Here is a 19819-nt window from a genome sequence, read left to right as displayed (position 1 = left end):
TTTGTAGCTGTGAATTGATGTATTCTTGTGTACTTATTTAATAGACTCCCACGATAATTTCTCCATAACAGTATTTCAACTGCCAAGCTGCATTCAGATCAAATGATACAACAGATCTAAAAGCTCATTTGAGACAAACATCTAAGAAAGAACTTTCCATGTTAAAATAATACAGTTACCTTACAAAAACTCTATGAATAATACTATATTCAACATGTATATGCCAGCACTTGCATATTGCAGGGATTTAGAGGGCTTACTCATACCAATCTTTACTGTTTATTAAAAAAATTACTAGTAAGGTTTCTAAAATTCATTCCCATTTAGGCCATCCCAACACAATGGCATAAAGTATATTAAAACATTTAAGAAAATAAATTCACGGGTCTGATTTCTTTCTAAAATACTTATTAAAATATTTCTTTATGCTCCTAAACAACAAACCATTTAACAAATAAGCCTAGTACAAAACATATTTTCCTTGAAATAAATTCTTAGTGTTTAACAGGAATTAGGGACAACATACCCTTCTAGCTCTTCTAAAATTAAATACCTGCTAGAGCAGATTTCTTTATATTTTCAGACTGTATAAACATTAATAGATTCAATCCACAACAGCTGACATTTTCGGTTTTGCTACACTTAACTGAAATGCATGAATGCAGATAAAACATATAATACAAAATTAAAGGTGCAAACATAATGCTTACTTTCTCTAAATGCTTTACAGTAGCCAAGGAATGACAACAGAAAGAACAGGGCACATAGTAAGTCTGCTCTGCCAACAATCCCTGCAACCTTAAAAAGAAAAAGAAAAAAATTACGATTACCAGATTTTATTCTCAGAAAATCTGAGGTTAAGATACACATATACATATATATATATACACACAACGTGAATGCGTAAAATTATCACTGTAGGTTTTTTTTTATTGCTTAGGATTAGCTGAGTAAAGAATTTAGCTTTAATTTATGAACAACTGCTATTTTAAAAAACAAGAAAGGACAATTTAAGAAAATATAGACTCTGTCCCATTTCATCAGATTTTTGGGTTACATTGCCTTTCAGTAGAATTCTTTGCAAACATTACAAATCCCTGCAAAATTGAGAACTGTTGAAACACAAATCAAGACCGTCTAGTTTCAGAATATAAGGCAGCCTTCAAATTGCTGTCTAAACACTCAGAATGAACAAATAACTTCCAGCCTGCTGAAATGCCTCCCTCCAGCAGTTTTTTTGTGTTATATTACTTGATGACATTAGAGCTACCTCCAACTGCATCTTGTTCTAACGGAAGCTGTAGTAACATAGGAAAATCAGAAGCTCATTCCGGGACCTTTGTATTCTGGATCTGTGCCAAACTATTTAAATGAAGCGCATTCTCAGGACCATCAACAAGCATTGGTTCAAGCCATTAAAATGTATTTACAATAACTTGCTGAGGCACACCATGACACATTCTCGGATCTTCATTCCTCACTTACACAAATGTCAGAATACGCCATGAACTTACTGTGTGAATCATGGCACAGGAGGGTGGCAGGGGACTGTATAGGTCCAGATGTTGGGACTTTACCAGAATGTACATCCAGAGCAAGGAACTTGGAAATACTCCTTTGTTTTCAGACTTGGTCTACTTACTGAAGCTCTGAGTTCCATGTTTCCTGGAGAAGCTGTACACAGAGGCCTTTCAGAAGCAAAGCAGGACAGCTACAGTTTTTTTGTTTGTAATGATTCAGGCACAAAAGCAGAAACTTTGATTCTTGTGTACTACGCCAGTTGTCCCATTTTGTGGGCAAGAGAGGTAAGTAAAAAGGGAACTGTATCTGCACTTAGTTTAAAAGCACCTGCTAACCCTCGTTTCAGAAAAGATGCTTTGTTTTGTTTTTTGGTCAGTCTGACATGAGGGAACAGATGTTTCTAAAGAACTTCAGAGGTAGAAAGTAAAATGTAGAGATATAAGAATAGGATTAAATCCACGGAAGCAGCTCTTTCCTGCTTTACCCTCAGCCCCAGTTGAGCGCCATAAAGGAGAAACTCCTGGATACCTAAACTGAGTTCAGAAAAACTTCTTAATTTATCCAGATAACTTCTCTGCTTCTTCTACATTGTAGAGGAGTTATAAGAATCAATTAAATAGCTATGAAGTACTTTGAAAGGTGACAACAATGAAGTGCCATTCTGTTTCAGAAGCTGCTCTCAACTAACGAGATAGTATTGGCGAGATGAGGCAATTTTGAAAATAAATGCTAACTTGTTATAACAAAGATTAAGGGGCTAATAACACACATATGGCCTCAGATGACTCCAAATGTACAATATTCTCATCTCTGATATAGAATCAGGTGTATAATCACTGCTAACAGGTAAACAGAAAAATACAGTTTTAAATTAGCATCAGGCATAATCTTAGGTCTTTCATCCATCAAATGCTACACAGAATAAACATCTCTTAAAATAGAGAACAGTGACACAGCAGTGTTTACTTGTATGTAGAAAAATGAAAATGACAGATGTTTTTATTACATAGCTTCTGAACGCACTTAACTTTTCAAGATGTTTTACATGACAGTTTGTTTTGTGCTGCACATACCAAAAACTAAAGCAGCAAACAGACAGATTCCTCACAATTCTATGTCAAAATATGTCATCTCATTTCAAAACCAGAATGTCATTGTACCTAAAACTCACAGCTCTCAAATGATGAGGAATGCTCTTTAAGATGCTGCCTGACACGCATTCATGCTAGAACCATAGCAGTATCATGATTGTTACCGTGCAACAAGATTTATCATTCACCGTGTAAATGATTACAAGCCTCTGTCAGCTCCTGGATCTTAGAAGAGACATGTTACCTAAGCATGCTACTTTTTTCCTCTTCTTCCAATGTCTGCCCAAAGTGTATGCAAGTCTTCAAAGCTCACATAGCAGACAGACCACACCACTTGTGATTTATTTGACATGACCAGGGTCTCAACAACAAGCTGCCTGCTAATTTAAATATATTTTTAGAGCCAAATGGAATGAAGAATAAAATTATGGATATTAAAAAAGGAGTCGATAGCAAGATGCCAGATAAGACTCAAGTGAGATTTCACTTTACATGTCAAAACATCAAAAGCACCGAGGACTTGTTTTACTTCATTTTGACATCTAAAACTGGTTTTGGAGAACACATACCACGAACCTGTCTGACTAACATAAGGTGCTCTAACAAAGAAGCTACTCTGCAGGCAAGCAAACACCAGAGAACAAATTGCAGGGTGTTTTAGCTACACTGTCAAATAAAGTGAGGTTAAACCTCAGAATCTGCAAATACAGAGCTTTCCACTATCTCTAGGTGTCCGGTACACGCAATATCCCTAGTTAGCTGAGAGGCATAGCTTTCTGTAACCTCTTCCCCGTCAATCATGTACAAAGGGAATGAAAAAGGGCCAAAAAAAAACCACAACATGGCTTATTGTCAGTGAAAAATCAGCACCATATATATAGAATAAGGTGCACTGAGAATTCAGTGTTCAATTATAGTACTAGAAGCGAGTACTTTTCCAGTAGCTTAGCCTCTCCAAACCAAAAAAAAAAATCAAAAAAATATCATCCTGCATTGCTATTACTCTCTATGTCATGTATTCATAACTATAAGACATGAAGCAGTCAGGAACCAAATCCAGCAAGTCCACCAGCATAAGGCCATAAAACGTTCTTAGCTATGATTGCAAAAGAGCTTTTTAAGAAAACCATATCCTCTTCACTAGAATTTCCACACAACAACTTGATCTTTGGTCAGCTATTTTAATTGGCTGCTATGCACATGCCACATTTCTATTCAGGATCTTTACAGCTTCAACTTCCAGCCACTGTTATGCTTTTTTCTGCATTATTAAAGGGCCCACTACTATTAGATTTCTGTTCCTTGTGTACGCAATTAGAGGCTGTAATTAAAAAAAGTCCTTTAATCTTCTCCTTCATATTAAAAATATAAACCCACGGAAATTGATCTCTCATGACATGGGTTGATTTCCAATCCTTTAATCATTTTCACAGCTCTTCTGAGCCCTCTCCATTTTCTTCCAGTGTCCTCCTTGCAGCATGGATTCAAAACTAGACAAAAGTATTCTAATAGTCACATACAGAGTTTGTATAATACCCCTAGTCCATTTTTTTAATTCCCTGCCTTTTATCGAAGCAAATGGGATTGAAAAGTGGTTAAACATTTGCATTCAGTTTATCATTCTTTGTGGCTGCTCATGTACTAGTGTTCCTAGTAATGAATTCTTACTCCAGTAATTAGGAAAACAGTGTAGTTTACAGCTATTCTTCTTTAGTTATCATACCTAAATGATTTAATTTATCTTCCTTAGTAAGGTCCAGCCCTGTAGAGTTAGAAGGTTTTGGAAGCACTAACTATATTTGATTGTTCTCATAAGACAAGTACCGAGAGAAGCATTAAGAATATATATATAAGCAATGTGTAGAGTAAAAGGCTATGTCAGAATTAATTAGTCAGGACGATCAAGAACTTCTAGGATATGAATTTTAAGAGCCAAGTATTCAGTACTTACACATTCGGTGTGTACTGGATGCACAGCAAACAGCAAAGCAGCTAGAAGAGAGGTCTTTGGAGCCAGGTTTAGCCTTCTTCCTTTATTAGTGAATTGCAGCCCACCCAATAATATTGAGAACACATCAACCATCAGCACGGAGATAACACAATGCAGTATTATATTGATGACATGGAAACCAACTGGGTAGAAGCCTCCAGCAAAAAGGTAATTAATTCTGTATACAAACAAAAGCATTAAGGTTAAGAATTGCATAAATAATTAGAGATATGCAAACAGAAAACCCAACCAAACTCGATTAAAAGATCATATTAGAAACAAACAAAAAAGAACCCCCAAAGGCTGAAAAATAAAAGCAACCCCCAGCACGCATAGTATTACCACTTCACCACCACAGCAGGCTAGAAACACCATCCTGATCTTTACTCAAATGTATTCACATGGGATACCATATTTAGCATAATACCTATTGTCTCCAAAGACATACGTTAATACTACTGTATTAATCATACCCATGGTAAGTTAGATCTGGCTTTTGGCCAGAAACATGACTTCAATGTTGCAATGCAACAGTGCCCCTCAAATAAACCACCCAGCCTGGTGGGGGATACCTTGGGCTTAAGAGACATTGTGTCCACAAGCAAATTGATGGAATTATTTTAAATAAATCCATGTAGTGAGGGAACCGATATGCACAGAAACTAAGATTTCCACTGATATTTTAGCAGAAGAAATGTCCTCGCATTTGGACTGATGATGTGGAAACCAACCGGGTACAATCCAGCATCAACCCAGAAAGTAGCCAGGTAGCAAGTCTTAGTAACTAATCTGTGACACTGGCTAGAGACAGGTGTCCTGCAAGTATCTGAACCAAAAAGAAGTGTAAATGAAAATTCAGTCTAAGACCCTGTTCAAGATAGGAACTTTGAGACAAAATGCAGAGGGAGAAGCACCTTGTTATTTTTGTGTGCTTTTATCACTAGGTGAGATATACAGACACTTAAGTAGGGTAGTGGATTTTATATACTTCATTTGGCCAGTCTGCATCTGACTTAGTGAAATCTATTAAAAATACCTAACTTGTTATAAACGTGACACACACAAAAATTAGACCTTGGGGAATGAAGGAAGCTAGTACTTGTAAAAAATAGCATTTTATGGACCATCTCCACATGCTTGTCTGTATTTTCAGACGTAGCAATGACTGTAAACCAGTTCTCTCTTTAAACTAACCAGAATATTACTGAAGATGGAATGTACCACAGAGACCTTGAAAAGAAAGGAAAGCATGTGCTTGTGTAATGCACTGAAAGCTTTAGTAGGTTTAAGACACTGACACATTCTCTTCAGTCATATATTTTCCTCTGTGACAATGCGAAGAAACCCCAACAAGACTCTGAAATCCATTATGCTAAGTACTTAAAACTCTAACACTGAACTCGAGTCCAAACTTTTGCTTGAATTTGAGGAGAAAGCACAGGAATACTTATTCCCCAATCACTTAGTGTCTGCCTTAGACTGGACACAATTGCATAACCGGTGCCAGCTCCACATTCTGTAGCAACGGGTCCCACAACACAGGGCTGTATGGGGAAAGTAAAGAAGCTTATGGCAGAGTTCTCAAATGTTCTCTGCATTACTATGCCCCGTTGCCACATGTTTTTTGTATAAGGATTTAGGCAAGCAGTAGACATTAGCTAAGCATCTTTTTCTCAGACACTCACTTCAAGCAAAAATATCAGGGGGGAAACTATTCAGTGACCTAGTAGCAAAAGGCCACATTGGATTGAAACTGTTTATATAAAAAATAATTATTCAACAGGTCACTAGCAAAGCAGAGAACAGAAAAAAACAGCAGCAGCATAAGTGGCAGCACGACTAAGCAGAGGCAACGCACATCCAGTTCCTTGATGATGTGACCTCATCAATATGTGACCTCAACCATATTGCTCCTAGTACCAAGGTAAACAAAACACCATTTCTAAAAGGAAACACAAAATGTCAAAATAACACATACTTCAAGAAAGAAACAATTTGAAAATTAAAACTCTATTTGAGATTAAGGTAATCAGTTTCAAGAAAAGCAGCCAACTCCCTCCAGACACTCTGTCTCTCCCCTTTCCCCCTCTTTCCCTTTCCTTGTCTCTCCCCTTTCCCCCTCTTTCCCTTTCCTTGTTTCCTCCTCCCTAAAATCAATCAAGCCAATATGTGTTAAAAAACTTCAGACCTGGAGCTAAATGACAAGTCTCACCTGAAAGTCAGGACAGTCAGTGGTCGATACGACTTATGACTGGTATTGCTGCTGAGTTTGCTACCCCAAAAGTCATGATGCCACAGGTCACCAAGTGGGGTTTCTGCCCTGAGGTCCTGAAATAAAACATCAGATTCTTAACATTTCAGTTTGGTTCAAAGCAGCTATAGCACAATCAAGTTATAGCTAATACAAGCTCATGTTACCACAGACATAATGATGTTTTGTTGGCTCACTACTGACATTGATGAGGCACCCAAGTTTTCAATGAAGGTCAAATTTTGGATGCCTGTCATCATGAAGGTCACGATGCTTGGATTCTGTAAGTAGGCATAACTACATAAATACTCATAGTTCTACTAAATTTCGTATCAATTGATAATCTGGTGCAATAACTGAGATATAATGCACATAAAAGAACCTTTACGTAATAGTTTTGTAAAACATCTTTGATTTTAGGTCTAGGTTATCTTGCAAAAGAGGCCAAAGTAGAAGTACAAATTGTCACAAATAGCTATTTTTCTACCAGTGCCAGAAGGTCAACTATTAGTGAAAGCAAGAAAGCAAGGAGACTAAATATAGAAAACAACAATTAGCCCTTTCTGAAGCCTTACTTTGCACAGAACACTATTTAAATAGTTATTTTTTTTTTTAATCCTTAATACAAGAAAGCAAGAAGCAAATTCTTCTGCATACTGTTCTAAAAGATTAATAGCAGAAGATTAAAAAAGGGAATGAATTATGTTAATTTGGGGTGGGGTCAGGGCCTATAAAAAAAACGTAACACTGCAAAGGATAAGTATACTCTTTCCTTTTATCTTCAAACCATGCTGATAATGGAAAAATCCAAATAACCTGACTATTGAATGGAAAACACACACTTTGGAGAGGAAAAAAATAAGGAAGCCACCTTTCCAAATAAATTGATTTTGTAGCATCCTCAGTTTTCTTTGAGAGCAAGCTGGGAAGCTCAATCTAACATATTTATCTTACCCACCCCCTATTCTCTTGCTTCCCTGGGGAAAATTCTAATAAGTACCAATTCATACTAGAGCAAATGCGAAGGTTAAATACACTTAAGGCAGAATCTATGAACAAAATTGTACCAGCTAATGAACAGCTTTCGTATGGTATTATACCTGCATTCAGACCCAAGTTAGTCTACCCCCACCTTCTCTCCCTATTTTTTTCTTAAACAGACCAACAAATCAAAACAGTCCAAACAACCAATCCAAACAACACTAAGCAGATAAATCAGGTTGTTGAAGCCCTGACATGGCTTACAAAGCCTGGTGTGCTATGTCTCACTTATTCTACATTTCCATCTCCATACAGGACTGCCCCATTGTAATAACCTTGTCTCACTAACTACAGTTCCTCTCAAACACTGCTACCATCCCACTTGCCCCTACTGTATCTTGAAAGCCTCCTGTGGTGTCCAGTACTTTCCACCTTACCCTTAGGTAGGATTTCTGGTCTGCCACAAAGGCAAGAACCAACGTATACCACTGCTAGTCCCAATGTACACCCAAGTGTTGGGGCCACACTGCCTGGTCACTGCTAAACTGAACTTAAAATAACCGAGTTTTTCTTGCTTCTCTCTCAATACATTGTCTTCTATCCCTCCAAAAACACAGAAAAATATTTATTTCTATCACTTGATCAAATTCGGCCAGTATTAGATAAGAAGTTCAAAAACAACTAGGAAGTGAATGTAGGCTAAAAATCTTGCAACCTACTCTCAAACGAAGAGAAGCGAAGAGAAGCATTCTCTAATAGGTTACTAATAAATATGCAGAAAAGAGCAAAGATAACATGGTAGTCTTTGAAAAGTCCCATGCTGCAGATGTGAATTAAAGCATTCTCACAGAAAATCCCAAGAAATCAAGACAAAGTGGATCCTATTTTGGTCTAAGAATTATCAAGGTGCAAAACTTCTTTAGTCCTTCACAGATGTTTGCACTGTAGAGTGACAGCTAAGAATTTCTTAGCTATTTTTGCTCCCAGGACTGCAATTTTGGCCTTCGGCACCTAAATTCCTGTTCCATTCCTCACTGGTATGCACAAACCCTCAAGGTGACAATCTGACTCTCAGGGAAGGAGTGAACCTCATCAGCAGTCCACTAAATCAATCAACATGGCCTGCTTTCACCGGGGCAATTGGGACCGGGTTGTACACCAGCACATATTGCAGCCTTTGTACTCTGCAAGGGGGATTTGGTGGTGGCAGTGTAGCCCTCAGACTGTTGTCCCAGCACTGTTCCTTATGCACATTTGCCTAAGGAATGGACTATGAAAGAAATTTTATTCTTTTTTTTTTTTAAAGGAAGTAGCACAGTTTTAAAAGTATGTGCTCTATGTCACAGATAACTGTAATAACACGAGATTGGAAATATTCGAGTTGAGTAAGGCTAGATTTCCCATTCATCTTGAATCAGTCTTCTTTTGTCTTCAGCGGGCAGGATACAGGAAAAGCTGAATACCTGGAACGATTTAGTGATTAGATTATGCTTCCTTCTGACTCAGAAAGCTTCAGTCATGTATCTTGTTGCCCAGAGAGGCTGTAGATGCCCCATCCCTGGAGGTGTTCAAGACCAGGTTAGATGAGGCCCTGGGCAACCCGGTCTGGTGGGAGGTGCCCCTGCCTATGGCAGGGGGGTTGGAACTGGGTGATCTTAAAGGTCCCTTTCAACCAGAGCCTTTCTATGATTCTATGATTGTTCATGTACCTAAGTTTTGTTAGAGAAAGTTATTTACATCAATTTTGTGACACAGTGGACTTACCCTAAAAAAGCAATTGTTTGCTCTAAGAGTCACAACTGTTTAAAAGTTAGGTATGATTTTCTCTATCATACGTATCAAAGTACATAGCAAAGAATCTCTAAACATTTGATTAGCAGCAGCCGACACAAAGCAGGGTTCAATACCTGAAGAAAGGTCAGGTTTTTCTTATTTTCTTAGGCTTATGCAAAAAGACACATCGTATCTGAAAGTTTGTCTTAATACAACTGTTTGACTTGCCAAGTAAGCAAATAAATGAAGACAAAAAACCACCGTTGTGTACCACTTAAAATAATGCTACGTAAAATGAAAAAACTTGGAAAAAGCCTCGTACCCCATTTATCGGGATTATTATCTAATATCAGACTGTTCCACAACATGGTAAGCACGGGGTCAACTAACAGTGTATCTTTTGTTTAAAAAAAAAATAAATCAAAGATTGGGTTTGAGGGAGCTAGTAAATTAACAAAAAGGTTGGTGTGTGGTACCCAAGAAAATACTGATAAGGTAATGTTCAGTAAATCTACAAAATTATTTTACCTGCTGCCTTTCCTATTGAGCAGGAACAAAATATCGTATCTTTTTTTCCAATAACCCCTGTCTTTGCTACATGCTCTTTCTCACAATTAAATGCTCATTGTCTCTGCATTTTTCTTGTGGATTTTGTTATTTCCCTATATTTATTTGACCCATGTTAAAATGGTACTGTCAACAAAATCTCATTTAATTTCCGAGGGATATTGGAAGATTTTGATATGAAAAATAGAGTAAACCTCACGATTTTTTTTTCAACATACAGACTAGGTAAGAATTAATCTATTTAAGCAATTGGATGAATTTCTCAGCATTGCCAACAGCTATAATCCTGGTGCAGGTTGTTGTGTTGCATAGATAAACTGAAACATTTCAAAACGTAAAAAGTGGAAGAAATGGAGAAAGATTACAAGTGTGGAAATTCTACAAGAACAAACCAACCTGCCTTGTTTCACCATCAGTCTTTTGTTTGTGCTTTTAGGAAATTAAAATATTATAATTGTGTCCCAAAATGAAACTTTGCAGAATGAAACATTCCTAGGAGCTGGGTAATTTAAAATATAATGCCAAAAATAAAGTCACTGTAGGTTGTTAATTTGTTGATAGTATTCTTGTAGGAGCTTTGAGATTTATTTCCAATTTGACAGATATATTTTCCCCCATCCATTTACAACTCAAGGCACGAAGACTTACACAATCAAAATATAAATTTGTCTGAGTAAACAGTAATTCTGTGAAGTTCTTAAATGCACATTGCAGTTAAGTTGCCTCTAAATTTTGTGCAAGGTCAAAAAACATGAACTGTATTCTTCTAGATGTACGAGTCTCTGTAAATTATCCTCCCTCTATTCCCATAGCATCAGGAAAACAGAATCAACAGATGAGGATGACTCATTTTAGTCTGTGCTTCTCTTTCCAAACCTGTCACAAGTACCTTCCAGAACAGCGTAAGAGCTGCTGTGCAACACCATGACGCACTCATGACCACAGGCCCACTAACTGCTACATGTGATTTTACGAAGGGTCTCAACGATTGATGACACTCAGCTTCTCAAAGTAAAAGTGAAAAGAATCGTGACTAGAGGTTTGTTAGGGTTGCATGTTAATTTCTAAGTATTTCAAGAATTGTTTGCTTTATCTACGATCAGTTTTAAAAAAGAGCACTAAAACATCCTGCCCCTATTTCAAAAAACACTGCCACCACAGGAATATTAACTGCAGAAGGAGCACAGGGAAAAGCAGCTTTCCTTGCTCTTATGACTTTTTTATGGTTTAAACCACAGCTGGAGAACCCCTGCACCCTACAGCCACTTAGTGATCTTGCAACCAGTTTATTCATACACTTTATTCATCTGTCACTGTGACGGAATAATGGAAATTTCTCTTATTACTATCAATGGATATTAGAAAATCTACAGCATACTCTTACTTAGAAATGAGCATAAAATTAGATCTGTAGGCAGTCTTGATATTCAGGTACCCTGTGAATAAGTGTTATTAAACATCACATCTAAATTCACTGCAACCCTGGACGATGCTTTCTTAGATGACAAGCAGACAAAGTCCATTTGGTTTAACAAAATGGATCCCTTCCCCTTGACCATATAGCAAGACTTGTCCAGCACAGTATTTGACTTGGAAAAAAATTAAAGGTAACATATTCTAAGGGGAGAAAAAACTGATTAATTTCTTCCCTCTTTTGCTTATGCCTTAGAACCCAGGTCAAGTTATTCAAACATCTTTAGGAATAAGACTTTTTATAAGCTTACTCATGCTTCTGGTTTTTCTGTGGAACACTTCTGCACAGTTTGTTTGTCAACTGTAAACAAGGCTTACTTGAAAAACAAACAAAAATAAAATTCAAAAAAGGGAATATCAGAAGGAAGTTTTCCATTAGGATGAATATTTTGGGCCTACTTAAATTGTTGTCATTATTTCTTTTCCTATTACCATTTAAGTCAAATGGAAAGAAAACAACAAAACAAAAGAGACAAACCTTATTATTGATGATGGCCTCAGAATCATCAAAGACAAAATCTCCATCATAACTGTTAGCAAAACAGAGGAAGGAAATTAATCCCACAACGATTTTAGCCCAGTATGACGGAAGGAGAACCCATGATATGTCATGGTCCAGATTAGGTTCTGCTTGTGCCATTCTGTGAAACGCTTGTTCCAATTTGGGAGCTTCAGCATTATGTTGGTTGCAAATCTGAAAGGAATATACAGAAATGCACAGTTTTACGTTTGACTAAAAAAATGATAACAACATGGCAGGTCAGAAGAAGAAAATGAAATTTCAATCAACCAAATATCTTTATTTCACTGTGTTTCATAATTACCAGAACATACCAAAACATAATTTCGTACTTCAAATTTGGAAGAAAGACACAATTTCTCACGGTCTATACACAGAGATAAAAGCCAAGAAATTCTGAGATTCTAAGCAAAAGCTCTGGCACAGATAAATTCTAAAATGGTGAGCAAGTCACTTTTATCTGTTTCTTACTATTCTTTTCAAGTGTAACATATAGGGCATAACAGGGACTGTGGAGCATTTACAAAATTCTTAAGAGAATGATAAGCACTGTAATTTCCTTACAGTGAGTGGAAAAAAAACCACAAACCATAAGCAATTGCAAAAAGAACTCAACTCAAGCCAAGTCCATTGAGTTAAGGGATCTAGTCTTACATATAGCCCATACTGGGAATACATACAGACATCACAAGGAGATGACTGGGCCCTAAATCTCAGCAATTCAAACAATGAGACAACAAGTATCATATAATTAGGGCTCAAAGGAACATTTACTACATCATTCTGCACACATCCAGTGCAGCACAGGCTTAATTCCACTACTGTCATCAAACACATATAGTTGTTGAGGTAGATGAGAGCGACCACACAACCCGACAGCACTGAGCGGAGTATCAGTGTGAAGGTACCAAGACTGGAAGTTTACCCGCGAGCCACCTTTACTCAGCAGGGTGTCATCTGATGCTCCAAAGCCAGCCTGGGTGGCTACGCTGCCTCTGCTTTCTGCTGCTCCCACAGTACTGAGAGTGGTTTTATTACCGAGTGCTGCTGTAAATGGCAGGGGGGGACGTTACAAACGGGAAACTACAGTAATAACAGGAGCACATGAAGTTTCTATTTGCAAGCTCCATGAATGACAGGCACATACCGGAGCCCAGCCTCACAATTTCTAGAGTCCAAAGCTTAACTTATTAACTTTCTTCTTATTTGCTGGCTCTTTTATACCGGCTTTACTGCTGCACACCTGAATATATTGCATTTAACGTTCTAACCAAGGAGAAAGCTCCAGCTACCCGGCTTTCCGAACAGACTCGACCATCAGGGCTGAAAAGACAATCGCTTGGCAGCTTTCTGTCCCCACACACACACGCCCACGGGCAGGCTGGACTCCCTGTGCCACCAGCGGCCCTTTAGTTGCGAGGACCAGCAGCAGCGCTCCCCAGCTCGGCGCCAGGCACACGGAGCTGGGAGAGCTGAGCAAGAGCGGAGCTCCTTAGCGGGGCAGCCACTTTAGGAGCAAAAGAAGAGCAAAACCTCCTCCCAGAGCAACCCACCTCTGTGCTTCCACTAACCCACCCGTGTGCCCTGAGGTCGTCGGCAGAAGAAAAGGCTGAGAACAAGAGGGTTAACCAGAGGGAAGCGCACCGCGCTGCCAGAGGGACCAGCCCCCGGTCACAACGTGCCCCTGCCCTCACCCCATTTCCCCCGCAAAGTTTCCCCTCAGCCCCCGCCCGGGGGGCTCCCTGCCGCGAACCCCCCCCCCAGAAAGGGGGCTTCGGGGGGGGGGGGGGGGGGTCCGCTGCTCGCCCAGGCAGGGAGGGGGCTCCCCGGGGCCCCGCATCCCCAACGGTCCTAACGGCCCCAACGGTCCTTAACGGCCCCAACGGCCCTTCACGAGTGTCGCGTCCCCTTGTCCCGTCCAGCTCCGCCGGCGCTCCGGCCGCTTAGAGGGGGAAAGGGCGAGCCCCCCCCGGCGGGGACGGGGTCCGGGGTACTGGGGTCGCGGGGTTGGGGTCGGGGTCCCCGCCCGCCGTTACCTGTGAGGAGCCGGAGCCCGCGCGGCGCCCGCCGCCCAACTCCCCTCGCGGGGAGCGCCCGCCGCTCCGGCCGCCGGGGGAGGGGCCGCGGCCGCCGCCGCTTCGCCTTTTGGTCCCGCCCGCCGCGGCCCATTGGTCGCCTCGCCGCCCCGCCCCTCCTTCGCCCCGCCCCCTCGGGGCAGCCCCGCCCGCTCATTGGCGGCGGAGGCGGGGGGTGGCGGTGACGCGGCGAGGGGGCGGGGTGAGGGAGCGGGGCTGGCGGAGCGCCCCCCTCGGCTCCGGGCGGTCGCCGTCCCGCTCACCTGGCGGGCTGGCCGTTGGGCTGGCCGTTAGGGCGGCCGTTAGGGCGGCCGTTAGCGCTGCTGCGGGGGGGCGGTGGCGGTTGTCGCCCGTAACCCGCTGCCGCCGCACGTCCGGCTGAGCTGCCTGGGGGGCAGCAGCAGCTGAACCAGCGCAATTCCCAGGCTGTGCTGTTAAAGTCTGTACGTGAAACTCTTCACTTGCGAGGTGCTAGTCCGTAACGCAGCCGCGCTCGGGAGCCACCGCAAAGCACCTGAGGTGCTCCTGGGTGTGGAAGTGGTAGGAAAATGCCAACAAGCTGTCGCAAAGCATGTTGTCCACCACACAAAGCTCACAGAAACTTCTGCTCCCTTTGTTACTGGGGCTCAAATCAACCCATAAACACTCCAAGACCGTCAAGTCGTGCCTTAAAGACGAAACTGAGCTTGTCCTTTCTGCCTTCGTCCTCGATTTAGTGATATAGGGGGGCACAATCTCTAAGCTTCATATCCTCTAATTTAGAACCATAAATTTAGAATCATAAAATGGCAGAGATGGAAGACGTCTTTATGGCTTTTTGGCCAGGCTGCCTTATAAATGCAATATAAAACGTGAGATAACCCCTAACAGTATGTTTTCTAGGTTTTCTGCTCCTAGAATAAAAAGTGATGAGATTTATACCACTTCCTGAAAACAGCTGGTTTGCCACACTACATTAGTTATGATGAGGAAGTACTGGCTGATGACTGTCACGTTTCCTTACTGATCCAACTTAAGCCCCCCAGACTAATGCAAATAAGGATTAGCAATTCAAATTCTTGTCAATTATCTTCCCAGTCTTTCCAAACCCAACAGTCTTGTTGAGTTCACAATATTTACACGTTTTAAATCTCTGGCCTTTACTAATGGAAGGGCCCCAACTCAGAAGAGAGGGGCCCAATTTAGAAAAAAAAATCCTTAGTTAGGAAGGGCAGTCTCATACATTCACTCTTCTGTCTTCTATAAATTCCAGCAGAGTAAACTAAATTTCGGTTCGTGCTTAAACTTGTGTATATGTAGGAATTTCTTTTAATTTAAACGTATACAAATATGTGGAGGACTCTGTGAGTCAAGGTTGAGCTTTGCCTCATTGGACTAACTGTGACGATTGCAGGCCTTATATTAGTTGAGTCACTTCCACATTGCTATGTTATATTTTGTTCAGCAGAGGATTTGTCATTTTCACATTTGCTGATGTATTTATTCCTACTAATGGCCCATTCAGATACTCAGTATCTCCTTTGCTTGCATTTCTTATACATCTGCACATACTTGATCTATGTTTTATAACCGGAATTTCATTTGTTCAGTGTAAGTCTGCTGATATCATCAGTTCTGGTCAAATTTATCTATATCCACACAGCCAGATTAACAGCTGATATAAATCACCTCATTGCTTCTTATGTCAATACAACAATACTGATTAACATTTCCTTATGATGTAGACAACACGTACAGTAGCCATTCCTTCCCACTTTTTTCCATTTTGAAATAAGCCCATTTTTTATAATTTTATTATTTTGCTTTACACATAATATAGCAACTTTTATAATGACCTTCTGTTCTGTTTCAATTAACGTGAAGAACTAACTACAGAGCAAATACTCATTCTGGAGAGTTCCCTCAAAGCCTGATTTAAATCAGCCACAATTGCATAATTTATCTCCTGTCTGTTTCTTCAGAAGGGTTATTATAGCACTCCAGTTTAAAACAGTTCCTAAATACAACACTATTTTTTTAAAAATGTGCAGTTTCTGGGAAGGTTTATGTATGAGGTGAGTATCTACTTGTGCTGTAGTTTTCTCAGCATGCTAAATTGATCCACCTAAGTGGCTATTGCATCCTTATTTTTAGAAGCCTGTCATTGCAGATTTGCACAAAGGCCAGTCTTTCTTTTGTAAGAAGGAGTGTGCAAGAGACATATTTCAAGGGATCAGCATTTGCAAGTATTGCAGTGACTTTGCAGACATGAATAAAATGTCAGTGACTATGGTAATGAGGGATTCAACCAAAATGTTTCAGAAGCCTTAAAAGACTATCAGTCTTTACCATAGCTGTATTTGAAACAGATGCCTCTTCATGCCATGGATTTTGCCTTCATTAATGTGGCTGTGTCCACTGAGCACAATTGCTCCTAACTGGACTTAATCAGCTGCTCATTAGGTGTTGCATGGCTGGGGCATGCACAAGCATCACATGCAAATGTGCTAGTTGCTTGTTAAAAGCAGTTCAGTGGTCTCTTTCTCTAAGTCCCAAGTATTCTGCTACGAGGCTTTTCAAGGTCTCGGGTAGCTAGTTTTGTGTGTAATTATATATATTTTTGTGTGTATACATATATCTGTGTACACAGGCAAACTCATATGCTACAGATGCAGTCTTGATAAACCCTAAATGATAAAAATAAAACACAAATGAAACAGAAGTTACAAGATTGTTGCAAGAGGAGTGGAATGAATGAAGGTTTGTGTTCTGTGGATATGCGTCCCATATCCCTACACCTTGCTTTAGTAACTGCAATTCCACCCGTGACCAGTATGAGTCATTTTCATTCGGATCTCGCTCCTTTCTTCCCTTTTCTTTTTCGCTTACCATCTGTTCCAGATCCAGTTTATCCTGCTACTACCCAGAGCTGTGATTGTGTTCACCACTGAATGGCCCGCCCAGACTTCTGGGCTACCCCACAAAAAGCGTGATAGCTTGGTCTCTTGGTGAAAGTACCTGTCAGGTTGCTCTCACTTACACAGCCCCTATGATTTTTATGAAACATGTAAGAACTCCACATGCTTGCGTTGAGGCTCCTGCACTTTGATAAATCTGGATTATGTGGGCCAGAAGTTTTTAGAAGAGGACTGGTGAATAGACCCCATAACTTAAATTTTCCTTAGAAGTCAGGCTTCCACTAAAGTGCTAGCTGCTTCAGCCCTGCTACTGCAGAGAGATCCTTGCTCGCTGGATGAGAATGGGCAGATCCATTAAGACTTGTTGCTAAATCCATGTAATGTTTAGCAGGGATTTGAAGGATTATGGCTCACTGTCTTAAATTACATTAAAGTGTACATTTAATCATGCACTTTCCTTCCCCCAAATAGGTAGCTAATAGATATTATTAAAAATTATAGTTAATCCTGAAAGCGAAAATAATGCTCTACTATGCAGGTAGTTGTGAAATGGGTTCTTGTCGATATGAAACAGAAATGTAGCAGGTCAAACACTTGCGAATAACAAATATTCTTCTGCTCGGTTGTTCTCTGAATGATAAGAATCCTTATCACTACTCTTCACTGAAGTTTTTCAGAAATAGTATAACATATACTTTAGCTTTCATAAAATATAAACAAGTGCATATTGGTAATCAACTTAAACCTTTCCAGGAAAGTACCAATGTAGTTATGCCAACTCATTAAAAGTTCAGCGTTGAACTGCGTTGTAAGCCTGAACTACTTCATTCTGTGCACTCCGCGCACCTGCCTAGCTTTTGTCATGTTAGAGAAAATACAAAGTTTTTAACTTAACCACAGTACATTTTTCCCCTCCACTCTCTTTGCCAGACATTGAAATGAAAGTAACTATCCACGCTTGACACAAAGAAGCAGAAGATAAAAAAGAAAATTTAGGTGGAAAGTGGAACTCTTAAATCATTTTCAAAAGTACTCAAATTTCCTTCCTAAAATTATTTCACGCTGTATGAGGAATAGATGGGAGACATAGTCAGGCTGATTGCATGTGCTAAAATATGATTTAAGAATATTTCCACGTTTTACGTTTAGAAGATTTTATTGTTCTAATCAAAGGCCGTATAAGCATCTCCATTCTGTCAGAAACAATTTGTAATTTACTATTTTTACCTTTCATTTTAAGTATTTTATCTATGTTTATATAAATAAACAAATATACAAATATAGAAATATATATAAATAAAAAAATAGGCACTTTCAACCATGTCTGTAACTGTTTTAGGGTTAAATTGATGGGAACCTTACTGCACGCTACTCAAAGTTGTACTGGGCAATTCATTAGAAGATTAGGGAAATGATTATCTAGTGGAAAGCCAAGCAGCATCTAAAATAAATTCTCCTGAAGAGCATTTGCAACTGTGATCAGAGAGCTAGGAAAATTATTTGCCTTTCCTTATATTACACAATATTTAAAAATTGGACCTTCTTTTTGCACTTACACAGCCTAAGGGAAATATAAATGCTGAATATGGTAAGTCAGATGATGACATTTTGTATTGAATAATCTAAAATGATGATATGAGGTACAAGGAAACAATGAACTGGGGCCTGTGCCATTTTCTGTGTAAACGTTCCCTTCCCAACTATTTTTAGCTTTTCAGCTACAGGTCTAGCTTTGTCTTTTATTCCATTTTCACAGACCTACTTACCTAACAATGGGCTCCATGAAACCTTGGAAGTTCATCCAAAGAACTCCAGGACCAAGACCTATATATAAAATGTAGGAGTAAAAAATGATCTTTGAAGCTAACCCTAAAAATGGTAAGAGACCTTTTGGGAAATATATTGAATGAAGCACTCTGTAATATAAAGAAAAAAAGAGAGAAGTTAATATTGCATGATTCATATGAATCCAGTTCATAACTCATTTCAAATCAAAATCTAGATTGAAAAATCTCAAAACTGCATCAGTGTTTGAAGCAAAGCTGTTGAGCAGCATCATCCAACATGCAGACATTAGACAACATCAGGCTGCAGACCAAGACATCAGACAGAAACACTACCATAAAATGCAGAAAAGATTTTAAACTTTTCTCGTTTCTGGCATTTGTGAAATGAAGCTAGTATTCTTACTAAAATCATTGTGTTTAATAGACAGGTCTGGCTGTAAGTGTGAGATCAGACACTGATGCCTGAATGTGTGTGTCTACCCAAGAAAGAACTGAGAAATATAAGACATATGAGCATATGAGTTACTGTGGAGTGAAGCTAGAGTGGTTGCTTTTAGATAATTTCCAGCTGTTATTTGTAAATAGCATTTTTCTTTTCCTTCTTGCTCAATGGTAATTATAGTTGCATAAGACATTTAAGAAGGAATAGTTTATCTGTTTTTTTTTTGTTGTTGTTTTTTCTTTTTTTTTTTCTTTTTTCTTTTTTTCATCTAGACTGCTTGGCAAAGGAATGCCTCTAACTGCAGAGGTGGAGAAGCTGAGGAATAATAAGATAAAGTTACTTATCCATGGTTGCACAGCAATTCAGTGTCAAGAGCAAGAAACACAACCCAACAGAGTGGATTAGAACATGGCATTTTTCTTTCTGTTAGGAATTCTGAGGTCTCAGAAAA

General features: G+C 39.5%; 1 protein-coding gene across 3 annotated transcripts in view; it reads right to left on the bottom strand.

Annotated features, from left to right (window-relative positions):
• TMTC4 (transmembrane O-mannosyltransferase targeting cadherins 4) overlaps positions 1–14343 on the bottom strand; it is a 52632-nt gene extending 38289 nt beyond the window's left edge. The window contains exons 1-5 of one of the 3 annotated variants that reach the window (XM_013174438.3): positions 14204–14343; positions 12126–12341; positions 6815–6930; positions 4564–4780; positions 711–798 (exon numbers count right to left, since the gene is read on the bottom strand). In XM_013174438.3, the coding sequence (XP_013029892.2) occupies positions 711–798; positions 4564–4780; positions 6815–6930; positions 12126–12287 (583 nt within the window). In that variant the 5' untranslated portion in view covers positions 12288–12341; positions 14204–14343. Of the gene's footprint in view, positions 1–710; positions 799–4563; positions 4781–6814; positions 6931–12125; positions 12342–13092; positions 13842–14203 lie in introns of those variants that run through there. The other 2 variants (XM_048072681.2, XM_066986237.1) reach the window with 2 other exon arrangements.
• Positions 14344–19819: the final 5476 nt, after the last annotated feature.

Source organism: Anser cygnoides, chromosome 1, assembly GCF_040182565.1.
Source record: "Anser cygnoides isolate HZ-2024a breed goose chromosome 1, Taihu_goose_T2T_genome, whole genome shotgun sequence".
NCBI lineage: Eukaryota > Metazoa > Chordata > Aves > Anseriformes > Anatidae > Anser > Anser cygnoides.
The sequence above is the reverse complement of the archived record's forward strand: the minus strand, read 5'-3'. Positions and strand labels throughout refer to the sequence as shown.